The 27,352-nt window shown below is 45.2% G+C and overlaps 2 protein-coding genes across 3 annotated transcripts in view; both read right to left on the bottom strand.

Moving 5' to 3' along the window:
- The window catches only part of LOC149344916 (receptor-type tyrosine-protein phosphatase mu-like), a 36,276-nt gene extending 30,992 nt beyond the window's left edge, over positions 1-5,284 (bottom strand). For both annotated transcript variants that reach the window (XM_089542685.1, XM_089542686.1), the window contains exons 1-4: positions 5,188-5,284; positions 4,195-4,311; positions 2,398-2,540; positions 1,197-1,332 (exon numbers count right to left, since the gene is read on the bottom strand). In XM_089542685.1, the coding sequence (XP_089398811.1) occupies positions 1,197-1,332; positions 2,398-2,540; positions 4,195-4,311; positions 5,188-5,250 (459 nt within the window). In that variant the 5' untranslated portion in view covers positions 5,251-5,284. The remainder of the gene's footprint in view (positions 1-1,196; positions 1,333-2,397; positions 2,541-4,194; positions 4,312-5,187) is intronic.
- A 268-nt stretch (positions 5,285-5,552) lies between these two features.
- The window catches only part of LOC149344915 (uncharacterized), a 103,147-nt gene continuing 81,347 nt past the window's right edge, over positions 5,553-27,352 (bottom strand). Inside the window, exons 7-13 of the mRNA XM_089547318.1 lie at positions 27,054-27,279; positions 18,995-19,264; positions 11,557-11,741; positions 9,160-9,247; positions 7,875-7,951; positions 5,909-5,945; positions 5,553-5,557 (exon numbers count right to left, since the gene is read on the bottom strand). Coding sequence (XP_089403444.1) covers positions 5,553-5,557; positions 5,909-5,945; positions 7,875-7,951; positions 9,160-9,247; positions 11,557-11,741; positions 18,995-19,264; positions 27,054-27,279 — 888 coding nt within the window. The remainder of the gene's footprint in view (positions 5,558-5,908; positions 5,946-7,874; positions 7,952-9,159; positions 9,248-11,556; positions 11,742-18,994; positions 19,265-27,053; positions 27,280-27,352) is intronic.

The following is a 27,352-nucleotide window of genomic DNA, read 5'->3' as shown; positions in this document are numbered from 1 at the left end:
CGATGGCAATACGACTTCCATGAAGGCGGAAACTGCCCAGCGGCGGCGCCTTTGTGAAACCTCCACCTGTCAACCGGGGCAGGTTGCTGGTGGTGTTTAGGGCAATTTCTCTATCTCCACCTGCCAACTGCCAACCGCCCCTTCTACCGCAATATAAGAACAGCACAGAGAGACCCTACAGTACTATCGCGATCGAAAGAAAGGCGAAGAGAGCGACGCCTACGTACTCCGCTGGTCGGATTTCTTTTCATCACGCCTTTCCTTCGGCGGTAGCAAAAATACGCTAAGGTCGTCCGTGATGCATTCTAGGATGACTGTAAAGTCTTTTTCTTACCACCCAGGAAAAAGCGCTATCAAAACAAATTTTGTCAGTGGAGCGCGTAGGCGCCACTATGTTGGCGTTTCCCCCGCGATAGTGCATTAACAACAAATGCTAGCTGCATCCTTAAAAAGCCGATCTATACACAATGCTTTTTATCCTGGCTACATTACAGTTGTCACAGCAATAGCCTACCAGCGTCCGCTGTCACGAAAGTGGCTAGTTGGCCAGGAGAGGTTGCGTGACCTTGTGACGTCATTACAGCTCGCACTGGTGGGCCATCCTCTTTGGCAGAGAGGTCACGTGACCTTTCGACACCATCACAACCTCATGGCAGGTGAGGACCTGGCGACAGGACTGGGAGCAGCTGTACACCGCGGCAGGGGGCCATAAAATTAATTATTGGTCGAGAGATGTCACGCGACCTTGTATCGTCTTCACGGACTGCCTACTGGAATGAAGCAACCTAACTTCTTGACCGCAGCCTTCATTGGTAAGGAATTGAAATAAGAATAAGAAAGGATGTTATATATAAAACGTCAACACCACCCATCATAGCGGATGCCTGTTTTTAGGGCTAGCGCTCCGAATATGGCGGTTGATGAACCGAGAATTGCAAAGAAACTGAAGCAAACTAAACAGAAGTTGCAACAGAAGCTGAGACAAATGTGAAACCTAGTGCTTTCGCATTCTACCCTTACGGTGACTTAAGCGTTTCCATAGTTTTTTCGTGTGCAGTCGACTTCTTGAAGGCTCCTACTAGGTTTGATTACAAGTGGAGCCCTTTCACTGCCAACGCTGTAACACGTCACCTATAAAAATGCACGGCATTTTAGCTTGCAGTGTCACCGCGAGCTCACCCTGCGTGCCCACTCACCAGTGTCTCGACCATGTTGATTCTCTCGTGGCGCATGGCGGTTACTTGTGCTGCCAAGTCGACGGTGCCTTCTGCTTTGGCCTTCGCCAAAGCGTTCTTCACGAGAATGAAGACACCCGTGGCTCCGATGCCTGAGCTGCAAAACAAACGCAGGAAAAATCAGACTGAACGTATACTCTACCGGGATCGGCCTCAACATCCGCCTACATGCACTGGGTCGCATTGTTCTCTCCTTACTCTCCTTATATAAAGAGCTTGAACGCGCTGGTCATTATCAAGCGTAACACTGATTCATACATGCTTTAGGCGTTGTATTAACCCTACTCTTAAATCGGCGGTTTCGTTTCATTTTATTGCAGTTCAACTGATTAATGTGCGGTGATATTAGGCTGGACAACTTGTACACAGAGCTCAGTAGAAATATGATGCGTATTTCACAAGCCTGTTAAAGAGTGATTTATCAAAGTCTGCACGCTTAGCCAAAGCTCACAGTTTCGTCCAAGGGCAGAGTGCGTGCAGAGAAACAATCACAGCTGCTTATATGGCGGCCTTAGCTTCATTGTGCCGCCAAGCACCGAATTTCTCGTGAATCATGTGTGGGAGCCTGTAGGAAGACCGCATGCTATAAAAAGACTGCTGCAATTATCTGCTGCATTTTTCAAAAATGCTCTGCACAAACCTACATATTAATCGAGAGCAGGCTTCGCTCACGAGAAGTGTATTGTAGTCTAGGTTCTTTGGTTAGTAATTTAACATCGTGCCTTGCCTGAATTTTCTGTAAATAATTAAAAACTGGTGCCAACCGCAGCTATATACCTTTCGAAAAGGCGCCTCAGCAGCCAAAAAAATGAGCTACGTCCTCTGCCGACTGCAGAATCAAGTGAAAGATTGGCTCAGTGCGTGTTCAAGCTGTGCGGTTCTTTGAAGATGTCATTGAGTCTGCTGATAAAATTCCTGTGAGAAGGAAAGGGTCGCCACTTCGTTAACTATAAAAGAGCAAAAATGCAATAGGAACCTTGAAACCAAACGCGCTACTCGTTCAACCATTAAGCGGGGCTCTCTGTTCCTTCTTTTTCCCATGAATTAGCTAATTTAAATAAGCGTTGGTGATTCATCACCCTTCCTGTGGGTTTTCTGGCATGCCGTTTTCTTGTGAATTGAAACAAAGATTGTACACTTGTCAGCATTACTGGACACTCACCTGCAGTGGACTACTGAGGGACCTTCCGCTTTTAACTCGTCTATCCTCAGCATAAGGGACTTGACGGGTTTGACGCTGCTTGGAACGCCACCGGCAGGCCAGGAGCTGAATTGGAAGTGCGTCACCACCCGATACTCTGTGCCCTACAGAGGTAAAAATCTATTATCACTCTTAAATCCCTTTTTAGGCTTGGATCAAGCGTGTTGCATTGGAGTAGTGCGACAGCGCTTAACACGATGCTTAACGGCAGCTGGACAATATAGATACAAATGAAGAATTAGAAACTTATTACATGTCTTTGGTAACGGTACCATTAGGAATCATATCATGGCCACAATAGCCGCTGTGAAGGAATTTATGAGCCACGTATGAAAACCAGGCAGCGCAGATATAAAAGTGCCGCGCTTAAGCTTCGTGGTAAAGCATCAGCTGCGAACGATGTGCTTGTATTTCCACGGGGGACCTTATAAGAACATGAGCATGGCTTCCACAATATGGACAATAATATCAGCTCAGGAGAGCGGGAATCAGTGCATGCGACAGCCAGGAAACGAAAGGTTTTAATTTCGGCAGGCCAGCGTTCTGCCCGGACATCAGGACAGGAACTTTTGAAGGACATAATACCCGAGGCAATCGTGACCACCTCCTTGGATAAGAAAAAAACCATTCTCGAGCTCTTCTAAGGTCGCGTTTGTGATCATGCGTCGCTGAGGTCCAAAACGCCATAATCCTTTTCAAAGGGTGTCATCTACAGCGATGCGCTGGGTATCAGTGACATCTCAGCCAGAGACTGAGCCAGGTGGCAAATGCGGGTTTCCTGGCCGAGTGTCAGCACCTTTTTTCTGTAATTTCGTGTTTGTTTAAAAAATGAATCTGTTTTCTAATCAAAGCGAACGTCCCACCGACCACTCAGCGGCGGTGCTTCGGCAGACGAGCATCACTACTACAGTATGAGGGCCGCTTTCTCTTTCCACATGGCTTATTGAGTGACGTCCAGTTGAGGACCCGTCCGGTTGTAAGCGGCGCCGAAGGCTGCGGCAAGGTGTCTTCACATGATTGCACAGTGGCATGGCAGTTGCACCCCACTAACTGAGGGAGTCAGGAATCGGGACCCTTAAAAGGAGCTGCCGACAGGAGTTGCTCTTAGGAGCTCTTCTCCGCTTTGCACGGGTGTAAGCTAGCCTTTCTGGCAAAACCTTTATCCCATCCACTTTTCTTCTGCGCCTTGCGCACAAGCAGTAGTAGAGCCAGCAGCTTCAGAACCGCCTGACAGAGGAACTATGAATGCGATTGGAAGGCTCCGCTTCTTCGACTAAGAACGCGTAATGTTCTATCGCCTACCGAAATTAACCGTTAACTAGTTTACTTCCAAATTAACTATATAAATAAAGGAGGGAAATTAAGGAATACATATGGTATGCTTCGAGTTACTTTTTCGAAAACCCTAGACGTGCTCAAAGCCGACTTAAGAATACTATCCCAAACCTGTTAGTTTCTATTTCTTGATAACAATCGTTTCTTCACGAGAGTGCCCACCTACGTGGAAGCGGCTCGGATAGAAAAGCTCCAAGCTTCACTTGGCGCATAAAACTGGGCATGCAAAAGCGCTCGCCCATCTATATTCTTTTTTCTGTCACATTTGTGGTGCTGTGAAGTAGTCCATCCGTCCTTAAGCATGAGCCAACCAACCTCGAATCAAACACTGCAGAAGTGGGGAAATTTTTGTCAAGCTCTTGCTGTGTAATCTGAGCCATGACACCACATTTTTAATACCTAGCAGCAAGAGTACAGGCTTACCCGGGTTAACAAAAGTTCACGTTCCACAAAGTTCTTTTGCGTCCATGTGTCAATCAAGGAGACGCGTATATCTCCGTAATCATTGGTCTCGTCAGGCCAGTATTTGGTGCATATTTCCTGCAAGAGCAGACGTTTAATCATAAGCATAGAAAACGGAAATTTGTTCGATACGGTAAGCAGGCTGTATGATGTGATAAAGAGCTTGTTAACAGGTGCCCCACCGGCGAGCAATGCATTCGAACTTCTATGGGCTATCTGAAATATCGGCACTCAGATGGCGGACGGACCGCGCTTTTCGTTTTGCAAGCATCGTGTGCAATTCGGGCACAGCATGCGCTAATGGAATAAATGCCTTTCAGGTTTTCGAAATAACAATGATTGCAAGGGGGAAACCGATAGTAATTATCTGAGGAGAAATAGTCTTCCTAGCCTATATGCGCATTGGTACAGTAGTAGGTTTACTGTTCACGGTAACTCAGCCTTTAGTCCGAGCATTTAGTACATTCGAGGTATTGTGGCAGCTTGCCACTAGTTAAAAGAGGAAATAGGTAATGCATGGGGCGATGATTAAAATGACATGTTCACAACAGTAGGAATAAATTTTCCGATATCCCAGATACTCTGCATAAAATTTGCGATTCGCATGGCTAATTATAATGCGAGGATAGCTGCATTATTTGCTTACAGGGTTTGCCAGTAGGATCTGTTTGTTTATGCTCCCTCTGATTCTAATACTGCGCCATTTTCCATCTATTTGTATCAGCAGCGCGAACACAACACAGGAAGAAGAAGGAGAAGGAGCTAAAGAGCGCTCACTTCTTTCCTCTGTTGTGTTCGCGCTGCTGATACATATGGATCGCAACCAACTAGCCCGGCAGATGGTGTTTTCCATCTATTTGCTCCCTTAGAGTGATATACATTTAAGCTGAAATGCCGTTATGGGGCTAATAAAAAATGTAACTCTAGAACTAAGCAGTCTTGCAGGGCACATACTTGACCATTTTCGTGGACGTCAGTCAGCATGACGATGAGGCTGCTATGCTGTTCCCAAACCATGCGCCAGAAATCCTCCACAGTGCTCTGAAGAGGGGCTGGGAAACACAATGAGCGAAGGAAATGTGGATGATGAGCACATATGCTACCAGTTATGGCATTCATATAAGAGGCGATGGGAAGTTCTTTTAAATATTACAAAATAAACACTACAACTACTACAATAACAGCAATGAGTTTATTTTCCACAAAGTAAGAGTATGTACGTGAACATTTACATTTACTGAAATATATATCCTCTGGATGAGCTGTGGCAGCTCCTAATGTTTTGATATGTTATAATTGCTATGCAAGTCTATATGCGGTCACGCTGCAAGAGAGTACATATTTAAAGGTTCATGGTATTAAGCAGGTAAAACATTCATTATTCCACTAAAATGAGAACGCAAATGTTAGCAAATAAAATTTTCCAGGTTTGCTGCATATGAGATATTACTTTAACTTCGCATGCTATATAATATAATGGGGCGAAACTAAATATACAGGTAGGTTGCAAAGAGCTTTGTCCTAATTGCAAAAAGACATACATGAAAAGGGTAATTTCTGGTGGTATACATAACAGAATAAGAGTTCATTTAAAGTCTACTCCAGTACTCAGTGTGACAATAACCTCTACCACAGATGTGAAAAATTCTGCATTGAACGTGGTCAAAGCAGATACCTTGGGCGGCGATATACTTTTCACTTGCTGTGTAGCCCTGCAATTATACAAAATGTCATTGTAAGGCAGTAACAGTGACATCATTTGTAAAACTTTGTTTTTTTGCTGGCGGATCACCTGAAGGAATATAATGTCAGCAGACTTCTGTGTCTGCATAGGAACAACGACGTGGTGTATCGCATGAGGCCACACCGGTTTTTGCAAACCTTCTTAACACGAACTAGGGCCGCAGCTTTTTTGAAGGCGCATTCTTGTAACTAAGAGTCCGTAAGATTTCTTCGCACGAAAGCTCAGGATCGAATCAAATGAAGGTACTATAAATGAATTCTCCCAAAAGAGTACAAAATAACTAGGTGTGCTGTTAAGTCCAGCGATCAAATAAGCATGCACGTCAGTCTTTTTTGGCCACAGTGCGTGCGTGCACTACAAGGTTTAACCCACATGTTGAGAACGGGTGCGTGTGCACATAATCGCTAAAGGTCGACGCTACTCTGCCGACCCAAGATTGCATGTGCATCAAGATGAACCCTCTCGCATCTTGGCATAGCTAGCTGATTCTGAGCTGGTGTCTGGATAATGTTTTAGACCATTTTATGCGGTGTCGGATGAACGTACTGTGTAGCCTTTTGACGAATAGAAAATGTTTTTACGACAGAAGCTGGAAAGGACGCAACTGAGTTAAATCGTGCGTTCAAAATAAAAGCTTAAGACGTGGCCCATTATGGGCAACACGCTGAAATAGAAGCTCAGGCCAGCTGTTTCCTTCATAACGCGCAAACTTTCTTATTTATTACTTGAATAAGGTTTCGTCATTGATTTATTTGGCCAGCCTAAACCGATACATTCGCTCTTGTAGCCATTGGCTGTATTTGAAAATTGAGTATCCATGAACTGTTTTTTATTTGTTAGAAGAAGAGCTGTGAGCCTGGGCTGATAATGGTTTTATGGATCTGCATAGAAGACGTGCTATAACTTAATAGCACAAATCAAAGGTTCAGTACATCTTACACCTTGCCGAGCAGCGAGAGTTGGTACTGTGTTTTTGTAGTTTTACATAGTTTTCTTGTTTCGACTTTTTGTCATTGCTTTAACTTTTCTGGTGACGAAGACCACAGCGGGTGACGCAGGCCGTGGCCATTTGTTTGCAGAAATATGCTATTTCCACCATGCATTTATGTAAGCGTACTCATGCGGCTATTTTAGCAGCCATTTTGACGACTGAAATATTTTTACAGGTTCACAAAGAATTATTTAATTTCAAAACATTGCGAAGTGAGGCTTTGTTGACGTCATGGCCCCGATTGCTGTAGCAGTTAAGTGTATGTGCACTTGCCGAGCCCCTACTAAGGCATCAAGCACGAGGACACATTCGACGGGCCTCAAAAAAAAAAAAGATTGGAGCGTTGTCACTACGCTGAGTCGTTTGGTTCCAAACCTCCTTCAGCTTTCGTCACGACACAGGGCCCAAATTGAGTGAAATGAATAGTGAAATGAAACAGTACAAAACGCGACGCATGTCCTGCCAGCTGAACCGACAGCATCCAAGCATTTGTGGACAGGATTAAAGCGGATGAATAAGCGGAGAGGGCAACACCAGTGGAAAAGAGAAAATTTTGTGAATTTTCATTGAATACGAGCGCATGGGACGGGATGCATAAGAGCGAGCCGAACAAGGCCGAGTTAGATCGACACCTCTGCTTGTTTCACGTTTTTAGACACATGTACTTTTAGAAACATACGTCTTTCAAAAGTGCTGTGTACGATTTCCAGCCAGCTGTTACAGAACCAGGTAGATATAAGATATTTCTCCTAATTTTTATGATAAATTTGCGGAGTATATAATTCGCAACCCGTCCGTTAAGCAGTTATATAACCGCCTGCCGCCGTATTGAATTATAGCAATGGTGCATATTGCTTCCTTTCTGGCAAAAGCGAACTCCACAAGATGCGGTCTTGCTCTACTTACCTGTATGTAGCTGGCGTTTATGTAACCGTAGTTGTTCTTCCCAGACCCTTTTGAGAGAACAACCCGTGAGCTATCATCTAAGAAGAAAATTCAAACAATTAATTGACTCAGTTTGCGGTTGTAAATTATTGTACCTCCTTAGAGAGTTCAATTTGCATGCAAAAAGTATGCAGCACATGCATTGCTGCATGAAATAAGTATTTTCAATTTTGCATGCAATAAGTATGCCAATTAGTCATTAGTCAATAAGTAGTCAATTAGCATGCAATAAGTATGCAGCACATGCATTGCATGTAACACATGAATTGTTTGCGCACGATTCATGCAGTCATTCAAAGCAGCACAGGAAACCGTCCCAGTATTGGAAATGGATGGTTTCACTCTGGCCCTTTGTAGCGCCGGCCTATGCAATACATTTCCAATATTCGGCCTGTGCTGCTTGGGGCATGCAGTGAATACGCTTTAACACAACTGACTACTACTGCGACTATTGGCTGAGTGAAGCTGGCAGTGTCATGGGACTCACACTCATTAAACTATCTGTGCAGCATGGCCAGCTCTAAGAAACGAAAGGCTGTAAACTGACATTTCTCTCGCGATTGCACTACAATTCTGCACTCTGGGGCACCTAATCACTTTTCAGTATCATACGGCTCATTAGCATCCACCGCGCACCACTTCTGGGCCCTGTTATTCTTGGTCGATTACACAATTATTTCCGATGCAGCGCGGCAAAGAAATCACGGTTTTTTGTGGTGATCCGAGTTTACCATTACGCATTATACAGAAGGCATTCATTTGTTAATATGGACTTCAAAAGCTTTCCTTGCAACAAGAGTCCGGCGGAGCATGGTGTGTCTCAATACCTTTGAATAAAAGCATTAAACAGGGAATACCGATTTTCCTCTTCTCCATCCATTGTTTTGAAACTCTAGGGTTGGAAGCTGCCACTTCTGATGTCAGCAGTGATAGTAACCACTCCGTTCGCAGACGGTGTCATCACAGGTAAGTCTGCCCAATACCAAAATTGCTAGCGAATTGTATGGCGTAACAGTGTTTGCATTATACGGCCTCAGATTCAGTTTGCCACAGAGAGAAGGAAAAAAACCTCGTTCTAAGCAGCGATTAAACCGTTGCAGCTGCCTTTCACGAGGAATTTCAACTCTCAGAGGCGTAATGAACTGGGTGAAAGAAGCACTAAATCATAGCGTGTCCACAGCTGCTACTATGGGCAGCAATGACAGCGATTGCATGAATAAGCGATTTCAAATACGAGTAAGCTTACACGGCAAAACAGAGTTGTAGCGATTCTTGTTCCTGTTGGCTGGCTTCGCGGAGGTATTCGATGGGCTCAGCTTTCCCCTTGGCAAGTTCTGCATGGTGGAGAAAGCAGTGCCGGCATATGTCGCGTGTTTATGCCGGAATCTTTGAAACTTATGCACGTAGAGGGTAATCGACCAAGGCAGTCGTAACAACATCAAGTACGTCGCCCAAAATCTCCTTAAATCCTTGTGCGAAGTTACTAAGTGTAAGGTAGCGCGAGACCTGCACACCGTCGCAGAAGTTATAAAGTTATAAAGGTTATAAAGTCCCATGAGGAAAAACACGTCATAAGGTTCAGAATGAGATCAGTATTCACAGGGTAATGATAACTGCAGGAATTTAAAACGATTCCTTTGTTTGCCGTCTTTTGCAGCACATCCCAAACAAAATCGCGTGCTTGCAGTTAAGAGAAGAATGATGAATGGTTTCAGATTCCCTGCACAGACAACCGTTAAAAGAAGGCGCAAAAATCATTTTCCTATGAAGCCACGTGTTGACAGGTAGAGCTTCGATGAGTAATTTATAGAAAAGTGTTTTTGGTGTAAGGAGGAATTGCCATTTTGCACAATCCCGCTAACACACCATGATCCTTGAGGCCAAAGTACACACAACAAAACAAGGGAGGCGGAAAAAGTAATGTTATGAAGTCCCTGCACTGACTCTTACGCGAAACACAAAGCAGGTACTGGTCAGAAAACTGAACTCCCAAAAACCCCACTGATCTATAAGCTTCCCGCATAAAGACAGGGGCGCTCAGTAAAATTTAAAGAAATCACTGACTTTGAAAACAGTCTTGAAATTAAACTGCAAGAATGCTGTAATAGTCGGCATTGCCACATTCACGAACAAGAAACGGGCAACTAACTGTTTCGCAACTAAGCACACTCCTCCTGCACAAAGACGCTTGAAAGGATCCACACAGGCACGCTGGTATGGCTTGGTTAAAGCGTGGCTTTTTATGCATGTCCTGTGGTCTTTTTTTGCGAAAGAGGGAACAGCGTTCGTGTCTGCTTTGGAAAGAGGATCTGGTGACGGGACCCCTTAACACTGTCGCGCCATACCCTTAAAAGAGTACCCAACGTGTGGCTGCGGGTTTTCTACTTTGTAATGAGGCGTAAGGCATTATTATACACGGCATACCAAGTGGTATAATCCTACGACCGCTAAATAAATTATAATCGAATTTCTTTCTAGTACTGTTTTTGTCTTGGTTTCAACAACCTAACGATGGCTGTGACGTCAAAAAGAGGTTATAGGTCACGTGAGGCATGAAAAACTGCAATATAATTGGTTCTTCTACATATGTTGCCATTCCTCTCTTGAGGAAGGCTGGCTTCAACACTGTAATGAGTTAAAACGCTGAAGCATCGATTATATCACACTCTCTTCCATGCCTCACGAGACCTATAACCTATTTTCATGCCACAGCCGTCGTTGAGCTGTTGAAAGAGACACCAAAAGAGCTGCCGGAAAATTTTGATTATAAATAATTTAGCGGTCGTAGATGAAATCCACAGAGTGATTCGTGCATAGTAGTGTCTTCCGCATCATTGTAGAGGAGAACACATGCCACCAAAGTAAGGTGTCTATGCTCCTTTAAAGGCGGAGCTTAAATGTCCAACATAAGTTTGTTCGACCATTCACGACATTTGAAGACGAGCAACATGCGGAACGTTCACTAGAGACTCGGAGTTCTGACAACTGCACTGCTATACCAGCCTCGAAAGCCCCGCTGGTCGATCGCCAGCGAACTGAAAGCGTGGACTCCGGGACCGAAGAAGGTGCGACGTGTGGTATGAAAAGGGCGTTTCGTTGCAAGCCACTTACAATCGACGTTTAAGAGCCAGTTGTATATGGCGTGCAACTGGAGTCTTTTTGAAAAAACAGCTCTAATAAATACAAACATAACTTTTTTTACAACCTTCCGAGAGTGGGCGAGGCTCAGAGCTCGGCCTGAATATTAATACAGCCCGCTTGCGCATTTTTGCCAACGTACATATTTATTGAAAAGCCATATATCTGTCCTCTTCGGCGTTGTTTTTTTGTCGAGAAATCATTTCAGTCACACCCTTGCAATGCTAGCTCTACAGCATGGAACTAAAAGGCAGAAGAAACACTCCTAAGGAAAAAGTCAAATACTGAGTACAGCTCTACCAGTAGGCATAATAACAAAAGAAGTCAAGACCGCAGTAGCACAAGACGGGACTTCTGCAAACATGCTAGTTTCTTTTATAATTAGCTAAATACATCGTATTATACATTTCTCGCCGAATTCTCTCTATTAGTTTATCATAGCAGCCTCACGAAGTCGTTTCTAGATGTAGCTGGGCTAAAGTTGTAAGACTTGGAAAGTACTTGCTGTGTATTCTCTCTCGATGATGCCATTCCTCTTGCCCTCCTCTACATAGCGTTGGAAGTTTCTTGCGGGCAGAAGCTGGGAATTCGAAGCGTGGAAGAGAGTCCCCATGGGAAGATAATCTTCAGCGCTTCCCTGAGCGGACGAGGCTGGCACATATTGATTGCTGATTTTTCTGGTAGGGTAACCTTGGAAGAAAAAAAATTAGAAAAGTGATCACACCAGGGGCTCAGGCGTTTCTAAGCAAACCATGTGACTAATTTTCGTTTTTTCTTATTCGGTTGTAATAACTCCCTTTTAATAGCGTCCTTCCGATTGCGTGCCCCGCCAAGAGAACTAGAGCTGTGAGCCTCTTCCTCTCCGTCTCGAACTCCTCTGTTTGCGCCGAGGAAGGAGTCTCCTGCGTGAACGCTAATACCTCGCACTTTTTCTAGGCGCGCTATTGCAGAGCACATCCTCCTCTCTCCTAATTTTCGTCCCGCTTTTTCCTGTCGCACTCTTTTTCCGCGCTCTCCGCCCAAACAACACTCCCGTCGCTACGTCTACAACCTCGCATTTGTGCGAAAAAGCGGGCTATACTGCTTACGCAGTAACATACAGTCGTGAGCAATGAGAGGGAACAAAGCGCCAGCATTCAATTATTGATTACTCTTCAATTACGTGCGACCTTAGTAATACAGCTGCAAGATACAATACCTTCGAACAGGCTTTGTCATACGATTTTCTTTGGATTTCTATGACACATGTGGGACTCGGTGAGAGTACTGAAGTAAAACTTGTTGCTGGGCGAGTTGCTGCATATTCTTCGGAACGTTAGCGCAACATAAAACAGACACGTGGAAGGAAGACAAAAGAGTGCATGGCATTTATAAGATAACTCTACGGTAATTGTATGATATACACGGATAAGGCTAATGCATCATAAAGCTGTTTCACAAAGGGACAAGCACACTTTTCCTGTTTTCTAACTAGTTTTCCTCTTGGGCAATATTATCGAAAAGTGGTTCTCAACTTTATTGGCGAAATAACCTTATTATTTTCATTTTTGTGCGAAAAGTTTCTTCTGTCTAATATTTATCAGGACTGGGCGTTAAAAATATACCGCCACCTCTTGACGGGCAATCAATACATACACTATGACAAGAAGAAATGCCTCCACTTTTTCTGTAAAACTGCTGGCTCAAATTTCAGTTTCCCGTGAATTAGAGCCCTGAGGCTGGTATGAATTAAGTGGTAGCGCTTGGGCTGGTTGGTTACCCATATTTAAATCGTGAAAATGCTCAGAAAGACAGGGACACAGAAAGAGTCGACCTTCACCTCCTGTGCCCTACTCTTTTTGAGCGCTATGACGGTATAAATATTTATAACGCGTCTCTACGCTAGTCACCAGAATTTTAGATCGCAGTAAATCAATATTATAGGATAGCCGCAGCCGGCAGAGGAGAGATAATAGGAGAGACATCGGAGAGGCCTTTGCCCTTCAGTGGTTTAGTAAGGTTTATGTTAATGGTGATGATGTTTGAACAGTAAGGTTTATGATAACGGTGGTGATGTTTGAACGCATATGAGGACGTTGACTCACCAGCAACGAAAATTTGGGGTCTTTTTACGTGCCACGACTTTACACCTCATCTTATTTATCTAGGTGAATGAGTTCAAACCAATCTACGCATTCCTTCATGTGGTAAACGAGGTCGAAGCCTGAAGGTATGAAATCAGGCCTTTCTGTATGTACCACAGCGGAAGTGGCATTAGAGACCATCTAGTTTTTTCATTCTTGGCACAAAACCAGTAATGAACGAGGAACTGACATGTAAACGATGTTCAGTGGAATTACTCTTGATGCAATCTTTTACCGTGAAAGATCTTTAGTTTCGCTGCGTTTCATAACATTTATATTTTATCTATTCACAGTCTCAAACCAGTTAAAATTACCAATTTGAATATTATTTCCATACTCTATGGCACCCTCATTTTTCTACACTGTTTAGCACATTGTTTTTCTTGTCAATGGCTTATCCTCAAGTACAGTCATAATTTTTAACCTGTATCTAAAGTTCTCCACAGCAGGTCCGCCAAGGGAAATTCATGTTCCAGTGAGGAGGCGCGCTGCGCCGGAGGCACGCTTTGTATTGATCTTGAACCAGAGGAGCAGCGTGCTAATTTTTCAACGTGTGGTTAGGACATGGCCCTTTTCTCGCGCTCCGCCACTCGGCTTCTACCCACCCCCTCCCCCCATCAAATTCCGCTTTTACTTGAATCTGTGTAATTACTCCCTTCACGTAAACCTGCATGCGCGAATGCTGGAAGCGATGGCAGGGATGTATGCATTTTACTGTTCTCATAATTTCCTGTTGGTGGCGGTGAAAAAATTTGTTTAGATGCGTGACTGGGAGATTGGTCTTAATGGGCAGGGTCCTCATTCCACGTACCAGTCTGATAGCTTCTGCTATCCTGCCTGCCAGCGCGACCAGCGGCACCTGATCACCCAAACACAGGGCAGGGAATAGGTGGTTGCTGGGGAGGCTCTGGGACTCCAACGTGGAGTGGTATAGTTGGGCGCTGTTCCTTGACGCACAGTGCGAGGGGTATTGTGACAGGAAGCTGTGCTTGTGGCGCTCCTCGAAATGCTGACCGCCTCCAGGCACGAGTCTGCGATTGGGCAGTTCGCGCTTTCGGCAACACTTAGAGCGCTTTCCTATTTCTGAGAGGCAGAAGCCTTACAAATGCTTACTGAGACCACTATCCTAGTTGTCCTGTTCTCTTCTTTTCACGAGTGCTCCTATAGAAGCCCGCGCTGCTTAGGATGACGGCGGCAGTGACCGATTTCTTGCTTCCAACTAACATCCCCATAACAGGTTTTTGATAGCAGGATTAATGTGCAGGAAGCTGCAGGAAGAATTCAGGAAGCTTATATTACAGGATGGCCTTTGAATGACCACAGGGCACCCGAAACAGATGGAGCCTTCTGAATGAGAGCTACAGAGTGTTGGAGACGTCCAACTGCATCTCTTTTATTCCCACCTTACAAGTTCCGGCAAGTATTGGTTCCAAGGGTGGTCTGAAGAAGATGCTCTCGCTAATGGCTGCGTCGTAAACTCGGGTCACAAAAAATAAACAAATGGGATAGCAGAAATCCAGTTGGTATGGACAAAGCCTCACTTTTCGCAACACTCTCAAAGCCTTCGGTAAGCGGTTCGCCCAAATCACTGGTGCTGCGATCCTGCTGCGGAATTTTCTTCTTCCTACAAAAAATAGAAATATGCTGCTGTCAGGCAAGGACTTGCTAACTAAAATAACAATAAGCGCGCAGCTCTGCTGGATCATAATTTCCGCCAGTAAACAAAAGATATAGCATATTGTAAATTGACTTGTAATGCCAATTATTTCCAAAACTGTTCAGAACTTAGGTGTGCACAATGGCCTAATTGTTTCCTCAGGACCACCCCAATATCCATATTGGTCAGCATAAAATACCTACGTGCACCGATAAGCAGCCATGCAACAAAAAATACAACATATAGCGTGCCATTGTGGTCCGCCCGCAGAAGATGACGCCAGCTCCTGCACGCTTGCCAAGCGCGCAGACTGGATTTCGTGGCTGTTCAACTGAATGCCGGCGGTGCGTTGTCCTGTTCGCGCCTGGCTCAGCGCGTCCTGCAAAATTTATTAGTGGAGACCCGACAACGACATCTGTCTGTGATCCATCTCCACAAGCAAGAATTTGAGCATATGTTGGAGCTTGGCTAAATGTGTTCCTCCTTGACTCCTTGGGCTTCCCCCTCCACATGGTGCCCAGAAAACCGGGGGCTGGCGCCCGTGCCGCGATTACCGGGCTCTCAACAAGGCCACAGTCTTTGACAGCTACCCGATTCCCCACATCCAGGATTTCACATCGGCCCTCCATTGGTGCACAATCTTCACAAATGTCGACCTTGTGAAGGCATACCACCAGATTATTGTGGATTGCTTTGGATATCCCGGAGACCACGATTATTACGCGTTTTGGCATGTTTGAATATCTGAGGATGCCTTTCGGTCTTCGCAATGCTGCTCAGACTTTTCAGCGCTTTGTTGACCAAGTCCTACGCGGTTTGACGTGCTGCTTTGCCTATCTTGACGACATTCTCGTCTTCATCCTGACCGCAGAAGCCCACAAGCTCCACCTGCGTCAAGCGCTCGCAAGACCCAGCCGCTTTGGTCTTGTGGTCAGTGGACCGAAAAGCGAGTTCGGCGTTGCACAGTTCGGCTTTCCCGCCATTGCGTCAACGCCCATGGCATTCGCTCGTTACTGGCCCATGTAACCGCCATCAGTCAGTTTTCCTGGCCCACCACCACCCGGCAACAGCGGGAATTTCTTGTCCTCGCCAACTATTAGAGGCGCTTCATTCCTCGCTACGCCGTAATACTACAGCCTCTTCGTGAACTTCTCTCGGTCCACAGCAAGCCGACCGCTCTTGTTGCTTGGACTGATGCCGCTGACAGCGCATTCAGCGGCATCAAAGCAGCCACTGCCGGCGCGACGCTCCTGGTTCATCCCAAATGTGCCGCACCCACGTCCGTCATGTTTAACGCATCGGACACTGCTATCGGCGCGCTCTTGCAACAATTCGTTGTTGGTGTTTGGCAGCCAATTTCCTTCTTTTCCACGAACCTTGCGGCCCCTGAATGCCGCTACAGCACCTTCGGCGGAGGGCTGTTAGCAATATATTCAACCGTGAAGAAGCACTTTCGACATTTTCTGGAGGGACGCACCTGTCATATCCTTACTGACCACAAATCTATGACGTCCGCGCTGGCATCCACCAGTACCTTCTATCCACTTTGCGAAGTCTGGCAGCTCGCCTGCATTTTCGAATTTACCTGAGACATTCGTCACTTAAGCGGCAAGTCGAACATAGTTACCGACACTCTTTCTCGTGCTGAAGCCAATGCGACGGAGAATAGACGGTCAATCATCGTCTTCAAGGCTATGGCTGTTGCTCAACGAGCTGCAACGGTTTCGCACGCGCGACACCTCTCTGGTGTTGGAGGACGTCTTGCTTCCTGACTGGGCCGTTCCCCTCGTTTGTGATACCGGTCACCCTCGCCCCTTCGTGTGTCCAAACCGTTTTGATGCGCTCCATTCTCCACACAGCGCTTCGTCGCGGCTCATTAAGGCTGGACTCGCGTCAACATCGGCGTTCAGCGCCGGTCGCACACGTGCCTCAGCTGTCAGCAAAGCAAAGTGCATCGACACACTGCGACTCCGCTTGGCACCTTCCCGTGCCCGGGCGCCGGCTTCAGCCACCTGCACGTCGACATTGTCAGTCCCCTTCCTCCTTACGGGAGCCACCGCTACCTGTTAACCTGGATAGACAGGTTCACGAGATGGCCTGTAGCGGTGCCCCTTCTGGACATAACGGTGGAGTCGATTGTACGAGCAGTCATCACACTCTGGATAAGCCGCTACCATGTCCCTTTCACCATTATGACTGATCGTGGTCGTGATTTTGACTCCACATTATTTGCCAACCTATCTCGGCTCCTCGGCGTCAATGAGATCAAGACGACCTCTTACCATCCGATTTCTAATGGTGTCATTTAGTGTTTTCACCGGTAGTTGGGAGTTTCACTTATGGCGTCCCTTTTACTTCACCATGGATTGAGCACCTACCCTTCGTCCTCCTTGGTCACCGCACCGCACTTCGCAGTGACTCTTATACCCGTGCAGCAGAGCTAACGTTTTGGCACGACTCCCCGTGTTCTTCGAGCCTTCGCCACCCACGCCTGCTGAAGTCTCAAATTGCGCCTACCGTCTATGTAGAGCTAGAAGCACTGTCCTTCTACCCAGACAGCGCCAGTATTCTCGTCATGTCCACGTCCTCCCGTACGTTCAGCGGAGCACACACCTCTTTGTTCGCCATGACGCCATCCACCCACCATTACGACCACCATACGATGGTCAGTTCCAGGTGCTCCGGCGTACTCCTAAGCACTTTCTTCTTCTCATCAACGGCTGGGAGGACACAACCTCTACTGACCGTCTTAAACCTACCCACCTTAAATCCGACGTTATCGCCAAATGTGCAGCTGCATCCCCTCCCGAACGTGTCAGTCCTCGCCACGTACGATTCGCGCCAACAGTATCCGTTTTTCGCCATTCACACTTCGCTCATGGCTTCATCGCTAGAGGGCAGCCCTATAGAGTGCATCGTGGTCTGGCCGCAGAAGATGACGACGTGCTAGCGAGTTCATTACGCACCGTCTTTGCCAAAAGTAACCGGGCAGTAGTGGTTTGTTTCTCGCTGTGTGGCGAAGCATATATGACAGTCCTTAAGCTCTACATCTGTGTAAAGTGAGGTGAACCCTTGTCCTCACGTTGTGACAGCTGTCAGTCTTTATAGGGGTGCCGTAGAGGCTCCGTTATACGGTTCAGAAGCAAACACGTGCTGCTCTGTTTGTTGGTGTCAAAGGTTATACATATCTAGAGCAAAAAACACGATATACAGTTGCAGACATTGCGACCATCCGGGTCCACCTGTACGTCGCCTTTGTAGCGCTATATTGTGTGCCTATAAAACGCTGCAGCTTGGCGAATAAGCGCGGGCAAAATTCCTCAAGTAAGCTTCCCATAGTATCAGGTCCTGAAAATCTTTGTTTCGATGAGTTCACTTGACACAAAAACATTGTTAACGCCTCAGTTTCATACAGAAACATGCCTTGAGGATCGGTGCGCTTGAAGGCTGCTATAGGCTTCAAACTGGTGAAGCACACTTAAAATTAGGCTCACATTCGTGAAAAAGATAACTCAGAGGTGTAGAAACTCTTTCCAGTGAAGATACAAAATTACTGGTGAACGATAGATGCCAAGCACGGCCGAGTACTTCAAGTGGACGGTGGGAAATGCTGCTAGCGGACTTTAACGCGTGCCGAGTGATGTAGAGCGCTGCAAGAAATAAAAAAAAATTCAGGCAATCTTTCTAGAAAACTTATCAGTTATCCAAGGAACTCGTTCAGCCTATGGCCAGGATATTTGGGGGGGGGGGGGGAGGGGGGGGGGGGCTGGTGCTTGATGCCAGATGTACAGAGCTATGCTTTAAAATGATTTTCACGCCGCGAAAACGTGGGAGAGGGCAAGGCCGGCAAAATGACTCGGTTCCCAGCAGTGTCCGAAAGCCGGCCACTCGTAATAGACAGCGATAAACATAATGAGTGGGCACCTTCCATGTCCGGGCATGAACAACAAACTTGTGTCACTCAACTATGCAGTGCCCTAAATGATGGATAGTTCTGGTTTCTGACAGACAAAGTGTAAACTTGTGTAAGCCGTTGTCATGCAATGCTTCTTTTTCGGTGTCACCACACAGTTTTTTTTCCTTGGCCTACTCTCAATTCAACCTTCACGCAAGTGACCACAAGTGTCATCATACATTTAACACACGTTCACTCTGCCACATACTGCAATGTGAAACGACAGAAGGCACCACAAAGGCGGTATTGATGAAACAAACCGCAGGTACGGCAGAGTGGAAAGGAGCTGTTGCCATCAACACTTTCGTGTTTAGCACAGTGTGCAAATTCGGTGCCTTCAACGAAGCATTCACCCGATAACCCACCCACCTGAAACATAAGCAGTACACTGCGACACCGACAATGGCAAGGCCCAAGACGACCGTCACAATTGCAGCTATGAAGTTGTTGCCAGCGGAGGCTTGCTGTTGTTCCGATCCTGAAAAATAGAGAGAGCAGAGCTTACACTAGGCACAATTCCAATTGACATTTAACAAGTTGAGAGTTGTGAGCAATTTTTGTCGACGTTTTAAGCGCATGCGCGACACCAGGTATGGTAGTGGCAATCGTGGTGGTTTCATCGCATATATTAACGAAAATAAGATTCAATTTTTGCCTCAGCTTGGCTATGCTAAATGAGAATACCACAAACCTGCGGCACTAATATTATTTCCTGCAGCGGTGGCGCCATGAAAAAGTGTATATTATTGTATGCCTCTCTATACATGGGTATAGATAGCCATATGAGGTATTAGAATGTTGTAGTGGTCTAAGCGCTTCATGCTGTTTAGTGGAGGAATCAAAACCCTTTAAAACCAGAGCGGAGACAGCCCCCAGCTAACCGAATATATTGCATTCAGGAGAAATAAGAGACAGAACGACAGATAGCGCACTAAACTAGCGGAGCATGTCCTCCGTATTTTTTGAAGGGTAACGGAAAAACGAGGGTTCCGCTTCTAAAAAGAACAATTTCAGGCAGTAAGTGAAAAGTTAGCGTTAAAATACACAGATTGCATTCGCAAAAGAAGCGAGTGTTTCGGGAATGCCTGGTCGAAATCGTTTTTTCTGGAACCGAAACGAAACAAAAGGAGCCTATTGCCAATCTGCGAGTGTTCGGAGGCGAACACTCGGAGCCGCTCGTCTTTGTGGCTGTGGCAGTCCAACGGCTTGTCGTTTCCCCTAAGTCAGCACAGCGTGACGGCGAGCGTTGAAACTGTGTACTCAAATCGACGCGAACGAGACTCGTAAGAATTCTTTCAGAGGAACAGCCGTGCGAGTTGTCACTTTAATTAGAGATTAATTAAATCAATCAAATCAGTGTTATTCAAACAGCTAGTAAAACTTGATTGCGAATCCTATGGGTCCTTAACCTTCTCGGCTAGACTTGGGTCCATAAAGGAAGTGCAGAAAATAATTACAGCGAGACAACTCAGTATTAAACGTTTTTAGGCAAGCTGGTAACATTCTTGATTCTGCTGGCAGCGAAGAAGCACAAACACTAAGAGAAGGAACATGCAGAAATACCGATGAACGCTGCAACACCGTCTGTGTTTTTGCAAGTTTCTTCTCTTTATGTTTGTGCTTCTTCGCTGACTATATGAATAAAAAACCCGGTAATATCCACAGACTTCATGTACATTAGTTATGGCACAGTTATGTACAAATAAAAGCGAAATACTTAAGAAATCATACAATAGGTAGAAGCACAAAAAAAAAGAACGAATGCATTTACAGTGGAGTAGAATATTGCTGGCTTCGAAAAATCTTTTTTTATTTCGGTGATGGACAATTGACCTGTTTTTATGTTAGCAGGCGGTTGGTTTCAAATTTTAGCACTGGCATAGGCAGTAGTTCTTTTACCCTACACATTATTAACAGCTGGAAGGTTAAAATGACAACTGAGAGAATTTCTAGTTGGCGAGATAGATATACGAAAACAGATAATGATAGTGGGATGATATGGTTTAGTATATGTATAACCACACAAGATAGTTTGAAATCCCGCATAGCAAAGAAAGGTGTAATGTATACGTTACGAAAGAGCGGAGCGTGTCTATCTGTGTGTTTACTATGTGTTATTTTACGAAGGGCTCTTTTTTGTAAAATTGCTATTTGATTTAAGTACGTATTACACATAAGTCCCCAGGACTCTACACAGTAAGTCATATTGTTATGAAAAAGGCAGTAATACAAAATTTTTAATCTGGGAATCGAGAACTTTCTAGCTTTTACCGGAACAAAGCAAACCCGTCTAAATTTACTGCTTACACGTATGTGAGGATTAAATATAAAGCTGAATCTAGAGTTACACCAATATATACCTGTTTATCGACTCGTTCTGGAGTCTTTGCGCCTATTGGTAACTCTTTTAGGCTATTTCAGTTTTTATATGGAGTGCAGAAGGCAATGTATGTAGTATTTGAGGTGTGTTGTTAATTTATTCTGTAAAAACGACTGGCATATCAGACGAGAATTATTAACGTATCTTTCGGCCATATTAGCTTTATGACCAGAGCAGAAAAGGGCTGTAATAGTTCAGCATACATAATTAAGACCATCTTGCAGATCATTTATGTACAGAGAAAAGAGCAATGGTCCCAAAATCGAGCCCTCAGGCAGGCCTCTCAGGATGGAATGGACGCTTTTTAGAGATTTCTCCATTTTAACACATTTCTTACGGCCAGAAAGGTAGCTTCCGAAAAACTGCTTTGCTTGACCTCTGAATCCATACCGCTGTAATTTTGAGCCATTGAACGGATTGTGACGTCACACGCTGAGGTGTGGAATGAAAATAATTAGAGGTGTGCGAATATTCGAAATATTCGAATATATTTCGAATATTATATTTTTAGTATTCGTATTCGATTCGAAATCCAGGTATTCGTGTTCTTTCGAATATTCGACCCGACGCGATTATTCGTATCTAGCGAATATTCATTGTGAGCACCGGCGTTCATTTCGGTCCGCAAGCCCTATCAACAGAGACATAACAACATGGCGGCGCCCAGAGCAATGCGCATGGATGAAGGAAATTTTTCCTTCGAATTTTTCCTTCGAGGAAGGAAAATTTTTCCGTGCAAAAAAGCTCACCAGCGCAGTCAGCTACGGCATGGCCCTTGGAGAAAGGAAAATTTCTCCTTCCTCCAAGGGCCATGCCGTAGCTCACTACGCTGGTGAGCTTTTTTGTGTCTATACCTGCGAAGCTGGTATAGTCAGAGCTGTGCACGAAGTACTTCGCAATACGTGCCAGGTCAGCGCCAAGTGAGAGGCATTTTCTGTGGCTGGAGGAGTCGTTTCAGCTAGAAGGGAACTACTTCTACCTGACCATGTGGAGCAACTGGTTTTCCTTCACGACAACCTTTTATGTTCATCCCAGCGACGCGCTTTTGTGCTGATGGCAAGCTAGCCTTAATCAATGCTGTGTACTAGCCATCCTCTCTATTCCACTCTTCTAAGAATAATGTTCGAGACTTTGATACTTTTTGTGCAGCCACACACACCTTTTGTGTTCATTTAATCATCGATAGTTGAACTGGGATGTTCTTGGGTGCTCAAATAAATATTTTGTAATGGTTAAATGCGTCTGTCTTTGATTATTCGATATTCGATTCGATATTCGGTATCAAGTATTCGTGTTCGATTTGTATTTGAAAAATTTGATATTCGCACACCCCTAAAAATGATCGAAACTATACTAAAATTGCTACCGTCAAGTAGCAGCGTGACTGAAATGCTGTGACGTATAAGGACGTAAATAAATTAGTTTCGCTGAGAAGAAAATTGGGGTGTTCAGCTAGCAATCGAGCCCACAACCGTTGTGTTTCGAGAGAGCCGCGTTTCCGCTAGGCCAGTGAGACACATTCGTTGGACTTTGTTAAACGAAGACCTTGCGTGTCTTGTGGTGTATCATATGGTCTAGTTTGCCTACTGACGTATGCAGATGTGGGCAAGTGCCCTCATTTGTACTTTTACTTCCTCAATTTCGAATCAACGGCCCTCCTTCGCCCACATTTTGAAAAATTATCTGGCCCTCCCTGACCCTCTTTTCGGAAGACTTGCTGACCCTCCCTCGCACTCACCCTCACATCGTCAGCCCACTTTTACCACCAATAATAGTTGTTTTCAAGCTCTAGTTATTTTTTCAAATAGGCAGCTTCTGGCGATAATAGTGAGCAATTAACATATAAGACAATCCCTCAAGGCACTATTGGACGAGAGGCTAGATGCTTAATCGTTATGTGGGTGTGTTCTTGAAGCTAATACTTGAAAGAAAATAGGAACAGTTACAAACTGAGCCCCAAACTATCACTCTTCTTTTTCTTCCGGCACGTACTGCATTCGTATGTGCGCCCTAATCTCATAACACTGCATTGTTATCAATGTGCACTGCTATAGTGAGTCAGCACGTGGTTATGTAAGTGCACAAAACCAATTAAATCGAACAAGATTCATAATTCATCACGGCAATTACAATAAGTGCTAAGCACAGAATTCCCTCAGAACAAGGAAAGCTTACAGGTCGCTTATCTGCCATTACCCGATTACACTGCTATAGCATTTTGTCTTCAAACTGAATTTCACTGCTCCTAATCTTCCTCCGTTTCGTGCGCCTTGCTGCATGCAGGTTTGATGGCGCTTCCACATGCACGGATGGAAGACGATAAAGAACACGCTTTCAGTCGACAGCGTGAGAGCATTGCAGGTTAACACGCGTGGACGCAAGTAGGTGGCGAAGACAACGACACTGCAAGCAGAGTATGAGAGCCTCGCGGCTCGAGCACTCAGGTTTCTGGTTTTAAGGGAGCTTAACGTCCCAAACCGACTCAGGCTATGAGACACGCCGTAGTGAAGGGGTGCGGAAATTTCTACCACCGAGCAGAGCGGGTTTTAAGATTTCAGCCATATGATGGTTTATCTGATTAAAGTGTATGAACCGACCGTCTTTAAAACGCCATTGAACTCCCTCTTCGTGTGCTGAGCCTCGCCTGCCATCTGGTGCTCTGTTGCTGCCTTCTTAAAATGTCTTACGTGAGCTTTCTAGAAGCTTTCTAAATATTTGACCTCAATATAATATATTTTCTGCGTAATAGGTACAATGATTACGGAAAAGCTGCGGCGACGGCACAGTACTGTGAAGCAGCGGCCAGCGGAACTGCGGAACTGGTCTGTTCGCGCCGCCGCAGGCTCGAATCCCCCTACCCTGGCCATTGAGTTTTTATTTATTTCTGTCTTCTCTCGGTGCGAAGCCGGCTTTCCGCTGCAGTGAGGCTCTTATGCAGTCGCTTGAAATAAAACATCTTTCAGGCCACTTGAAAATCAAACGGGACACCTGAAATGCAGCATCTAGGCAGAATTATGGCAATCGCTAACACTCCGAGTCCCGAGTCAACAAAACATGTGCTTTGCCATTTGTGGTTGCCATTACGGTAGGAGTTCTCTTTCAAAACTGTATTGTACTGTAATAAATGAAAAAAACAATACTGCAAAAAGAAATCGTGTTTAAACGAGTAACGCCAACATATACGAAAATCTACTTACTTCCGCCGAATCTGGACGCCAAAACTGCTACTACTTTTCTGACCGCTGTTGCAAAACTGGTCGGGAGACGCACTTTTGAAGACTTACGATGCTTCATGCATAGGGTATTAAAAAGTACCGTACGTACTACCGAAAGTCGCATGATATGATGAAGGGATGTTCGGTGCCTCCGCTGGCGCCGCCTGCCCCATCGCTGATCAACCTTATCTGATAACCGATGAAATACTAATAAAGTTTCGCATCGCCTTAACCAGATTTGAGGCCGAAAATATTAGGGGAATTCCTAATAGCATACCGTTTTGGACTCAGATAGTCTGTAATATCTTTAGTTTTAGTTGAGCTACTCAGAATACACTTTTGAAAAGGGGATGAGCAAGTCAGTTTCGAAAGGAAATATCGCGGTTTTAATATCCGGCATTCAATATTCGGCGATTAAACTCTTTTGCAGGACGCCCTCATTTCGTTTGGAATCGAAGCCCTTGGAGACGGCTATGGAGACCGCATGCTGAGAACCCGTGCCAGTCTTCACGTCCGGTGGAAGAATAATTTCTGCTGTTTGCACTGTTTGTCTTGAGCCACGGTGCTTAGGCGCTGGCGGACCCGAGACTCCGCGCATGTGCGAGGATTTGTGTGCCTTAATTATGGTTGATGGAAGTGGCGCGTAAGACGCTGTGAGTTTGCCTTGTTTTAGTAATGCTTAATTTCTTCAGGAGAGAGCGGAAAGACCATCGATTAGTTAGAAGTGACAAATTGGCGATAAATAGACGGAATGCATGAGCCCGGGAGACAGCCAGGCGTCATGTACCAGTAAGAAAGAGCTTAAGTGTCCTACGTATTTTCTTCCGAGTTTTCTGCTTTCGCTCGTCTGCGCGCCGCCGACAGATGGTGCAGCTGAGCAAAGCGGCACATGTAGGGTGCCTAAGACGTCGCATTTTTGATGCGGCTTCGCTGTAGAGAATAGGGACCTCCGATTAATTCTAACCTCATCAGGCACAGAACTCATCCGCACGCAATATTGAGCAAACCTCAACTGCCACACATCTTTCGCTCCTTGCCGTGTTTCGAAAATGCAAGGAAGCTTACTTGAAGCACGACATTCGTCGCGCGTTTCCGCAGCCGATCGTTAAAGAACGCTTTGGATGGTAAACGCGCCTGAAATTTCCAAAAAACTACTTCATACTTTGGTAAACATAGTCCTAAACCGGTGACTAAGTCCTCGACTTTTCTCACCATCCCGTCAGGCCTCCGCAAAGAAAAAGGAGGGCCATGGGCTAGCACTCCGATTCTGCGCATGTCCAACGTTCTTGACAAAAATATTGAATATTTACACATTATAGGCTACTCTTATGGAAATCTTGTAGGTAACGGTCGATTCTTCCATTGTGTCGGAAAATTTCTTTTAAAGTTTTTCCATCGCTCGCATCGAGCTGTTAAAACTGCCATAAAAAACCAATAGGCTGCGCTTTTCATTATACCAAAAATGTAAATAGGAAAAAGAAATCTAAACCTAACGACAGATGATCTGTAGATTTGTTGATTTTTATAGTGAAATCTTACACTATATGAAAAAACTGCATTCATAAACTGTTCCCCGTTGAAAAATGCTTTTGTCCAAAATAGTTCTGTACGCTTCTTGCATGTCCGTCAAGTCGCCTGTTTGTTCCACAAACTTTGTTGCTCGCGTCGTCTTTCACATGTATTCTTTAACGCTTGTATGTAAAATACTAGTTTTGAAACAAGTCTAGAACTTTGTCACGATTAGTTTCATGATATACACAAAACAGGACATACAATTTGGCCAAAGTATACCGTCGTTACCGTTGGCCATTAAGAAGATTAACTTTTACTTTTAAGCAAGCGCGTTCTCTGTCAAAAAACGTAAAGGTTTTTTAGTACTTTTCTATTTTATTTTTCTTGATCTCTTGCCCGTCGAGCGCAAGACGCATTTAGTACAGGTGTGCGTGTTAGAGCGATAGCTCTATTCAATTCAGAAACTCGAGTTTCAGTTTGTGTACATCTGACCTTCATGCTCTTCAGACCTAGCGATTCATAGCAACAGCTTACGTGAGATGCCGGAGCGGGCTTTGACTATGGTCGATGCGATGGTGTCCCCAGATTCGTCCCTGTTCATTATCAACGTCGGCCCAACCAAAACTCGTATGTGGGTCACTCACGAAATTTTACCTCGGATTTGAGCCAAACTCAGCATCCATAGTAATTTTACTTTGACCAATAGGGTGCTTACCTCCAAATTTCGACTGGGTTATTTCCAAATTTCGCCCACCCCACCTCGAATTTTCGCCGTTTCAGATTTGCACCAAAATTCATATCCAGACTAAACTGAATGGGCTGAATACTGTCATGGCCTCCAAATTTGGCCGAGCAGGTTCCAAATTTTCCCAACCTATCCCCGAAATCTGGTCTTTTCGAGTTTGCATGAAAATCAATGTCGAGGCAAACTTTAATATGGTTAATGCGATGGTGGGCTCCAATTTCACCCGGACCACTCTTAAAACAGCATAATTATAGTACAAGCAAGAATAGCTATCACTCGTTCATTCGGTGTAACAGAGGTAAACCACTGCCATTGTTTTTCTTTATCCTTCTTTTCTAGCTTTTCGGAACGAACCTCCTCGAGTTATTCGAGCTTTCCAATCACACTGTTTGCAAACTTCATGCGAGAAACTCACGTGCATCTGCAGACGTGACGAGGTGGGGGCTTGTCCATGGGCTACGCACTCCTTCCGGCGTGACCAAGCCCAGCCTCACAGTGAGGTTAGTGAGTGGGGGCACCGGATGTCGGTAGGTATCGACAGGTTCTCCATGATGATCAGTCACATTTATTGATATAATTGTGTCGTTAATCTGCAGCGCTACGTTGACTGTCCGGCATTCCCATGTGGTTTCAGGCGGATTCTGTAACCAAAGAGAAGACTGAAGCCCATCTGCCACAACAGCGTTCTGGTGCATCGACAAGAAGCCGGCCTGT

Source organism: Amblyomma mixtum, chromosome 5 (genome assembly GCF_055824585.1).
Source record: "Amblyomma mixtum isolate Tamu chromosome 5, ASM5582458v1, whole genome shotgun sequence".
Lineage (NCBI taxonomy): Eukaryota > Metazoa > Arthropoda > Arachnida > Ixodida > Ixodidae > Amblyomma > Amblyomma mixtum.
The sequence above is the reverse complement of the archived record's forward strand: the minus strand, read 5'-3'. Positions and strand labels throughout refer to the sequence as shown.